We start from the raw sequence: 9665 nt of genomic DNA, 5'->3' as shown, positions 1-9665 counted from the left end.
TATATAATTAATAACCTACGAGTAAGACAGAAAAAACGTCCGTTATAACGCTCACGTCTATATACTTTTGCTAAATTTTTAATCTCAGGTGGCACATTCATGCAGGGAGTAATTGTACCTCTTTGTTGTGCCAAATGCATTTTGAAACGCGAAATTCCCGCAGACACTTCTTTTTCACAAAAATTATACTTCAACTTTTTACCATCACTCATTACAGTACAATATGCATGAAAAACATCTCGTTTTGCAGATGTTGATCCTTCCATTATATTTTGTAAGTAGGAAATTTCACATAGCAATAAGTGACATATATAAATACAAGTTAAGTGGACATATTCCATCAATATAAAAATGGTTAGAGTAGCATTATAATTAGAAATCACAAGTTGCATTAGTCATTTACTCAACTTGAATATTAAAAGTTGAAATTAAGGATCGTGTAGCCTCTCATTTTTTCATGATTGAGAACAGGAATACAAACATACCATACATCAATTCATCATGCCATTTATTTTATAAAGAAACAATGATTTTTTACGTGCCAACTGATTCAAGTTGATGGACTATTTAATTATGAATATTAACATTTATTAAAACATTTCTTAAATAAATGATAATAAAATGAACAAAAAATCTATATTTCTTAAAACATTTCTTATATAAAAATGAAACATTTATTAAGTAAATATACGTTAATAGAATGAAACATTTCTTCACTTAACATTTCTTAAATATTTCTCAAACATCATGAAAGAAAAAAACATCGATATTTCTCAAACATCTATATTCACTACTCTAACATCATGAAAGAAAAAAACGATAATAAATAAATTAATAACGTATTAATAAATTATATCTCTAATTGAATGAAAAATCTACAAAAAATAATTAATATTACCTCTTAAACTTGTATTTGAGAAATTCAAAATGTAAAGCATTCCTTTGAGCAAGAAGCAGAGAACCAGAGGTATTGATTTCATTTCAATTCTCTTCTTGTCCTTTTAAAGCATTCCTTTGGGCAAGAAGACATAATAGCTAGAAAATCGAAATATTCTTGAAACATTTGGAATCTCGTTGCATGCGTATATAAGCACAGGCTAGCTATGTCTTTGATCATGAAACCAACTACTCTTTTTACTGTACACTACAGACCACATGTAGCATATACTGTACACACCTCCAAATGCAAAAGAAAAAGATAAATCGACTCCCTGACTTCCCTCTCTCACTCTCTTTTTCTCTAGCTAGTCTCTGACTCTCTTCCTGTTGCATTCCTTGTTGGTTAGTCTTGTAGCAAGTAGCTAAGAGCCTAGGAGTATTATTTGAAAACAAAGTTTTGACTGCTTTTGAATCCGAATATGCATTATTGAAATATTGGGGAATGCATTGAACTATTCGAGTGACAAATTGAACATATCAAGTGGATAGTGATAGTATGCGTGTATAAATATTGTCGGTAGACGATAACTACAATGCATTGTTATAAGTCATAGACTTAGGGTTGTGAATTTTACTATATATCCATAAATTTGTATGTTAAAAACCCATAAACAAATAAATAAAAAATAAAATAAATAAATTAAACCAAAAAAAATGAAAAAACGTAGTAACAACGCTATTTAGACCCGCTGTAACCGTTTTCACAGCTGTAATTACCGTTACACAGGAAATTCAGATCACAAATTATTTATTTTTCTTATTTAACCGTTATCACACCCGTTATTTTAAAAAAACGTCAAAAAAACGTGTTTTATTCCTATATAACGCGTTTTTGACCCAAAACGTGTTCACACCCGTCAAAACACGTTATAACGGTCACGCCTAGTACCTGTGACCTGGGCCGTGACCCGTTTTTCGAACCTTGATCTAAAGTCCAGATGTTAATTTATCGTCATTATTAATCAAAACTTTAAAAGAGGATAAGATTAAGAGTAGTTGTGGAATTACACACTGCGTTGACTGGTCAAAATATCTAAGTTGACTAGGTAGTGTCTTGGATGGGACAAGTAACAGAATATGCATATTCCAAACTCTGAGAAGCCGAGGCATGTCTCCAAGATGCCCCCTCTTTGCCAATTGATTCATTCATAGCAAAATAAAATAAAATAAATAAATAAGTAATGATTAGTTAAGTGCAAAAAATTTATTTTCTCAATTTCTCTGTGACTTCAGCCTCTCTATTTATATGGCAAGCCATTTATATATCGATGACAAGTGCTAGTCTAGCATCAAAGCGCCGCCATGAACAAAGAGGAGCCTCTGACCCCGTTTGGGCGGATGTTCTCGCAAGAAGAAGGGAATCAAGTTATCAACTGTGCAATGAATCTCAAAAACCCAATCCACTTAGAATCCGTTAAAGCTGAATTTAAAAACTCCATCCTGATTAAGCACCCAAGATTTCGAAGCGTCTTAGTAAGAAACACGAATAATGGTAGAGAATATTGGAAAAGAGGTGATGTAGATTTAGACAAGCACATATTTCTCATTCAAGACATCGACCATGGTGATTCGTCGACTTCCAGCATTCTTAGCAATGACGAGATCGTGAATGGGTATCTGGCAGATCTTACTGTTTCATCGCCTCTCAGCATTGATAAACCATTATGGGAATTACATGTACTGAAGGATCAAAACTGTCTAGTATTGAGAGTTAATCATGCTTTAGGTGATGGGGTATCTATAATGTCTTTGATCTTAACCATGTGTAGGAAAGTTGACCAGCCTGATGAATTACCCAGCATCCCTAAACACAACCCCAAAAGTAGTAGGATCAATATGTGTGAAATGATATGGAGATTTGTATTGAAGATATGGTTAACTATTGTTTATTTAATGGGTTTCTCACTTAGATGTTTGTTTATGAAAGATGCTAAAAGCAAGATTAGTGGTGGACATGGTGTTGAACTATGGCCCAGAAAGCTTGCTACTGCTACGTTCAAGTTAGACGACATGAAATCTGTCAAGAATGCCGTCCTTAACGCTGTTAGTATTATTTGTCTCCCTCCATCTTTTAGCGTGTTTTCACGGTCAATTAGTTTTCAGAATGTGTATAAATTTATTTGGCAGACAATCAATGACGTTCTTATCGGAGTTGTTACATCTGGATTATCGCGATACTTGGATTACCATCGAACCTCGAACTCAAGTAACTGTCAAATTTATTTCCCGCTCATAAAGCTAATTACACCTCGGAATCTCGAGCAATTAATTAATGCTGATCTTTTTTTGTTTTTGTTTTTTTTTGATCTGCTGCTAGAGTTTGATCTGAGCTAATTCTTAAAGATTTTTTTGTTTAGCACCCAAACAGGGACTTCAAATCTCGGGAATGGCAATGGTTAACCTTAGAGAACAGCGTGGTTTGCAGGTCCAAAACATTAACGACTTCAAACTCTTTCTTATTGCATAATTCTGGCTGGCCTGCTATATATAGTAGTGCACTAGTAGCAGACTTCTATGTAAAGAAGATGCACGGTGCAACCCTTTCATCGAAGGGATGTTAGCATAATCACCTTAATTACTTGCATCTATTTTAAGGAGTTACTTGATAATATTTCTCATATAAACGTCTCATATAAATTTACAGGATATGGCAAATTTGGTGAAGAGCAGTTCGGTGACAAGTTGGTGGGGTAACATATTCGGATACATTTTACTCCCAATTTATCCCCATAAAAGTGTTGGTAACAATCCGCTTCGATATGTCATGAACGCCAAAGAAATACTTGACAAGAAGAAACTATCATATGAAGCTCATTTAACTTACGCAATAACTAAATCAGCAATGTCACTTTTGGGTCCCAAGGTTGACAAACTACTAATCAAGTGATCAGATTCTGAACCATCCAGAATGTACGAGTGATCAGATTTTATTGTGTGTTGCAGGTCTCGTATTTGCTCACCAACAGGGTTGTTTGCAATACAAGTTTTACGATAACCAATGTCGGTGGTCCGCAAGAAGAAGTTATGTTTGGAGGAAATCCAGTAACTTCACTAAGAGCAACTTCCTCAAGTTTACCCCATGTAAGCAGCTTTTTCCTTTTCAATGATGATTTGTTTCAGCGGTTCTGTGTCTGGGTTCATGGATTCTAAGTAATTAAACTGCAGGCACTCACAATGCATATGATAAGTTACGCTGGTAAAGCAGAAATGCAAATTCTTGTGGCTAAAGACATTATACCAGACCCTCAGTTCCTCGCTAAGTGTTTTGAAGATGCATTGCTTGAAATGAAGGAGGCTTCTACTGCTTCTGTTAAGGCATGATCAGAAATTCAAGTACTGGTGCTGCTCTCGCTGAAACTACTCGTGATAAGTGTGCATCTTTTTTCTTTTTTTGGTTAACAAGATTGCTGAAGGGGGATACCGTTACCATGGGGGATACTAATTCATAGGAGACAAAAAATTGTTGGTATCCCCTTTCCTAATCGTGTTATTTTATTTCAGTTTGCTTGTATTAATAATTGATTTCGTGCAAATGAAAATATTTTATGCCTGTTCTCACCGTTGAATTAGATTTATAATTTTGTTCGCGGATGGCACGTCTCGGGTAGCATTGAAATGGCACGGGAAAAAACTAAGAACTTAATAATAAATTAATTAAAAAAATTTAATGTTCAAGCATTTCATCATCATTTTGGCCCAAAAGGCAAAAACTGAATATATCAACTACATGAACATTGGACAATTCTTAATACCCGATATCTAAATTCATACCCAAAACTTGGTAGTCAAAAAATCAGTATATTAATTACTGGTTTGAGGAGGGAGGTTTTCGTCTTGCTTTAATTCGGAACTCTGCTTCTCCGCTTCTATGTGTTCTTTGTAGCCTCCGTACAAGTAAGAGATGAAACCCCATAATGAGAGGAATAACGCAATACCCTTTTCAGATTTGAAACTCTCATTGTAGAATACGACAGATAGGATCTCCGTTATGGGTAGCATTACGGCAGCGATAATACCAGCAAGCAAAGATGTTGAACAAAATATAACTCCTGCTGTCCCGACGAAGTAAATCTGCGACATAATGGCAATAGCTACTAGCACTACGTAATACTTGACCTCCCCGAGCTCATACTCTTTACCTTCTCTTAATATTTCCTAATTCAATTCATATTAAATATTAACATCCAAACAAATTATCTGATCAAAAAAAAAAGTAAGAAAATCCTGAAAAAGTTGATACCTTGTGATCATTGTTTACAATCATCCCAACAATGCAGAAAAGGGAAGCAACCACAGCCATCACAATCTGCATTTCTATCACTAAACTGTAAGTTAAGGATTGCTTAGCTTTAATGTACACCAACTCCGCCAATGGGAACAACAATCCACTGATTACAGAAGCTCCAACCGTGAGAAAAAAACCCAAGTAGTAATCTCTCTTCGACTGATTTACGGGTTTATCATTGTCCGAATGAAGACCCAGAAGCACAGCTCCAACTGTTAATAGCACAACTACATTTATAGAATACGGAGTGAATTTTTGCTTAACAAGAACATATGCGAAACCAGCCGTAAAGGCCAAATGAGTGGACATTATTAATGTAGATGTCGAGACGGGAAGAAGGGAAACACCATGAGTGTATAAGTAATCGTTTAACCCCAAGAGGAGACCGATAAAAGCGCTAGCAATTATCAGAGGCTGTGTAATGGTGAAAAAATTTTCTCTGCCATTTTCAACACCGCCGGGGCGGCGATTGAAGATGTATGAAACCGAGAGAGGGAGGATTAGAATCGGCCAACCTGCACTTGCTAGCATACTCGCGAACCATATTCGCTTACCACCACGGACGAAGTAGAGACGGATTAGAAGCGGACCTCCAGTGGCACCAATTGCTAATAAGATGCAATTGAAGATCATAAGGTACTTTCTCCTGACAGTATCCATGTTGTTCCAAGTAATCAGTAATGCTTTAGAAGTTTAGTTCCTTCTGGTCGCAAACATTATGCAAATTAAAATTTTAGTACGGTGGGGACTGTAGTTTAGGTAGGTTTCCGGTGCATAATTTAATGTTTGAATGTCGATATTGCTGCAGTTGCATTGCACGTTAGCATTTAATAAGATTTTAGCAGATTTGACGATCAAATATACCATTAACTAGATGACCACTTGCACGGTGAGGGGATCGAAATTCAAACTAATTATGACCTTTTTTTTTCTTGAATCAAGGGTTTTTAATCTCCCCTAAATTTTATTTATGACTATCTCATTCAAATTGATTGAGGTTTGAAGGATTTCATTGACAATTGCATTAATAAACAGGACAATACAGAAAATAGAAGGTTTACAATCGAAATTTAAAGAAACAAGATAAGAACTCTGCAGCCTGTTGAAATAATGGTTTCAAACCATTTTGTTTCTTGACCATTAAGTATATCAGATGCTTCCATAAAAGGAAAGTAATATGCCCAAATTAGATTCTTCACAAACGATCTCCATATCTGGTGAAGTAGATCGTTTTCGTCCATCACATGATTGAGAACAATGCAAATCCAAATCCACCAAAAAACCCTAATAATAGCATAAGAAAACAAGTCCTTATAGTATTGTGAAACCATCATACCGATCAGAAAACCATAAAAATTGTTCTAAACAATTTTTTTTATTGAAAGATAAATATATATACAAAGAAACAAACTCGATCCGTCCGGTAGATCTGAAAAATCAAACCTAAAGCAGACGGATCAAGGATTGAGTTTTGAAGAAAGTAGTTTTTTTTGTTCTTCTTTGTTTCGGAGAGAAAAGGGGAGAGAGAAAGTTTGTAGTAACTTTTATCTCAGAGGAACGGAACAGAGGCTAGACTATATTAGCAACAAGTAAATCCTTTATATGTAAAAAGACTTGAGATATTTTTGGGAGAAAAAATTGCAAGGTATGAGACAACCCAAAACGCATTTGATCATGATCAAATTTTTAAGCCTACTTGGGTATTGGTGATATAAGGGTTTGTAAATGATTTTCCATTTAAACCACGGTTTTTGTTCCTATTTACACCACGCTTTTTCATTTTTGTTTAATTTTAAGAAATTAAAGACGACATCGATCTGTCTAGGTCGAGCTGATGGAGGAGTTCACAATAATTGGGGACTGTCAATTTTTGATTATCAAACCAATATTGTAAAAAATGACCTATTTGTATCCAATTTGATCGAATTGGAATGTTATTGAAAAATACGTGACAGACATAAAACGCATTTTGATCATACAGAAGGACTATCTTCGGTTATCCAATTATTTCATACAGACTTAGTCGTAATTAATCACCTAAAGCTTTAGGGTAGTGAATCTCACGTCTTGTCACGATGAATGCCAACCAAATATTAAGAAAATTAGAGAAAGCAACTGGCATTACTCCCGGGCCAGTTGAAGTTGTTGGAAAAAAAATGGGTTTCACAAAGGATGAATGACACAGAGAAGAAAGTGTTGCACTCCAAAACTTTCAAGGCTTGTATAAATTTCTTTTAGACAAATATTTCTACCCTCCCAATAACAATTGGCGATTACAACAGGTATGCGAAATATTGCCTTCAGGATACAATGAAAGCCCTGCAACGAAAACTGAATTCAAGGTTTGTACCCCTTGATTCAATCAAGAACACACAAAGAGATTTCTGATTTCTGATGATGCTTTTTTTGAAACAGAGAAAACAGATTGATTTTTCTTATATGTTAAACGAAACTGGGAGAAGCTATTTATAAAGGGTTTTGCACCTGTTGGGAATAGGTTTTTTTTATTCGCCAACAGGTTTCTATTCACGAACCGTCAAGTTCCTTCATCAACAGACATCAATGGTGTCTTTTGGATTCGAAATTTTCGAACAGGCTTTTATCGGCCAAATAAAACCTTCAGTTCAAAAATTCTTCCGGGGTCGACCACAGCCTGGGGGGCGATGCCCCCCAGGACCCCCCTTTGGTTAGCGGCGTTGAAAATATTCCAACATTCTCCCCCTATTTTCAAAAACCATAAAACAAAGTTAAAACTTTTAAATCAGAGTGACTGCATCACCGAAGTGACTGCCTACGTACCCGAGTGGGATCAAGCCAACGTAGTTCAAGCACAATTGAGACTAAGCATCATCGTTGAAATCAACACATAAATGATAGGTATTTTTTGGATTTGAACCTTCACTTAGTGTAAGAAACTCAAAGCCTTATCGAGGTTCTATGGTGAAACCAGTCTTGAACCAAGTACCCCTTATGATAAAACCGGAGTCTCCACACATATTGATTTCATAAAATCATGTGTTCTGTAGCCAAGCACGTTAATGGCCATGTGCTTATATCCTTGTTCATGAGTCTTCTTTAGAGAACGGTCTTCTTCTCTTAGGAAACGACCTTATTTCCATACTCATATAGGTAAGTCTCGAAGGTGTTTCTGAGATACACCTTTTACTAATCATAGACCCCCCTTTGGTTTCGGCGATGCCCCCCAGGACCCGCCTTTGGTTAGCGGCGTTGAAAATATTCCAACAGAAGTTATTATAACGAGCCTACGAGGTATTGCTATAATACTCTGCATAATCCACTTGTCGTATATCTTCTTTTTTCTTATTAAAAATATAACCAGAGTAGGATCTGCGGGTGCATATCTCTAAACTTCTAATCAAAAATATAATCGAGGTATTGCTATAAACTTCTAATCAAAATTAACCAGCGCTTATTAATATTGCCGAAACCCATACGGATGCTATGTTCTATACCCAACCACAAAGGTAATTTGCCGTTGCAAAACACCCTGTTGCAATTTTTAGCAACGACACAGGCTCTGTTGCGAATCATGGTCAACAACGACATTTAGAACAACGCCTGCCGTTGCTAAATTTTTTATTGGCAACAGATGCTAGTCTTTGCTAAAAAAATTTGCAGCAGAGAATAATGGTTCACAATGAAGCCACGGCTTCATCTTAAGCCACGGAACAGATATTCACAAATATTTATATAAACTATCAAAAATCAAGTTCATACAATTAAAAATGTAGGAAATACTATTTAGTACATCCTAAGAATAATATATTAGACTTCATTTGGTCCAATTGACTCAGTCAACTGTCAGGTTGGTCCTATTCTAAAATATATATTAGTGTGTGGTCCTAGAAACTATTGTTTGGTCCTATGGTGGACAATACCCACGCGGGATGACATCATGGATGATGTAACTGTCATTTGGTAGTGACAGAAATACCCTTTGGTGGACCATATATATAGTCAATTATTAATAGAGAAGGGAATCACTTTAGAATTTGTTTTCTCTTTCTTTTTTTTTCTTTTCCAGATCTAGTTTCTCTCTTTGTTTCTTCTTCTTTTTTTCTTATGAAGAAGATGATGATGAAGGCGATGATGATGAAGACGATGATGATGTTGATGATGATGTTGACGATAATGAAGAAGAGGATGAAGATTTTTACTTTTTTTTGTTGCTATTGTTTTTGTTGTGGTTGAAAATGATGAAGATTTTCTGTTTTTTCTTTTCTCTTGATGATGTTGTTGTTGAAGATGATGAACATTTAAGTTTTTCTGATATTTGTTCTTCAATTTCGCGTGAACTTTCAATTTTTATGGATTTTTGTTGTGTGTTCATATTTAAGAATGAACTTTGTTTTCGATCTTGAATTATTAGGTGTTCATTCGAAAGAATGAACTCTGTTTTTTTATGTGTGTTCATGTTAAA

At 35.4% G+C, this 9665-nt stretch overlaps 2 protein-coding genes across 2 annotated transcripts; one reads left to right on the top strand and one right to left on the bottom strand.

Moving 5' to 3' along the window:
* The first annotated feature begins 2241 nt into the window (after positions 1-2241).
* LOC113285280 (O-acyltransferase WSD1-like) lies at positions 2242-4260 on the top strand. The gene is made up of 6 exons (XM_026534232.1): positions 2242-2982; positions 3067-3151; positions 3297-3364; positions 3584-3802; positions 3883-4020; positions 4105-4260. Exons 1-6 carry the CDS (start codon positions 2242-2244, stop codon positions 4258-4260), a joined length of 1407 nt encoding a protein of 468 aa, XP_026390017.1.
* A 437-nt stretch (positions 4261-4697) lies between these two features.
* LOC113327642 (purine permease 1-like) lies at positions 4698-5921 on the bottom strand. The gene is made up of 2 exons (XM_026574802.1): positions 5180-5921; positions 4698-5094 (listed from the first exon to the last, which is right to left on the bottom strand). The coding sequence occupies exons 1-2, from the start codon at positions 5882-5884 to the stop codon at positions 4741-4743; spliced, it is 1059 nt and encodes a 352-aa protein (XP_026430587.1). The 5' UTR covers positions 5885-5921; the 3' UTR covers positions 4698-4740.
* Between the last annotated feature and the right edge of the window lie 3744 nt (positions 5922-9665).

This window comes from Papaver somniferum, chromosome 1 (genome assembly GCF_003573695.1).
Source record: "Papaver somniferum cultivar HN1 chromosome 1, ASM357369v1, whole genome shotgun sequence".
Lineage (NCBI taxonomy): Eukaryota > Viridiplantae > Streptophyta > Magnoliopsida > Ranunculales > Papaveraceae > Papaver > Papaver somniferum.
Note: the sequence above shows the minus strand (reverse complement) of the source record. Positions and strands in the feature narration are given on the sequence as shown.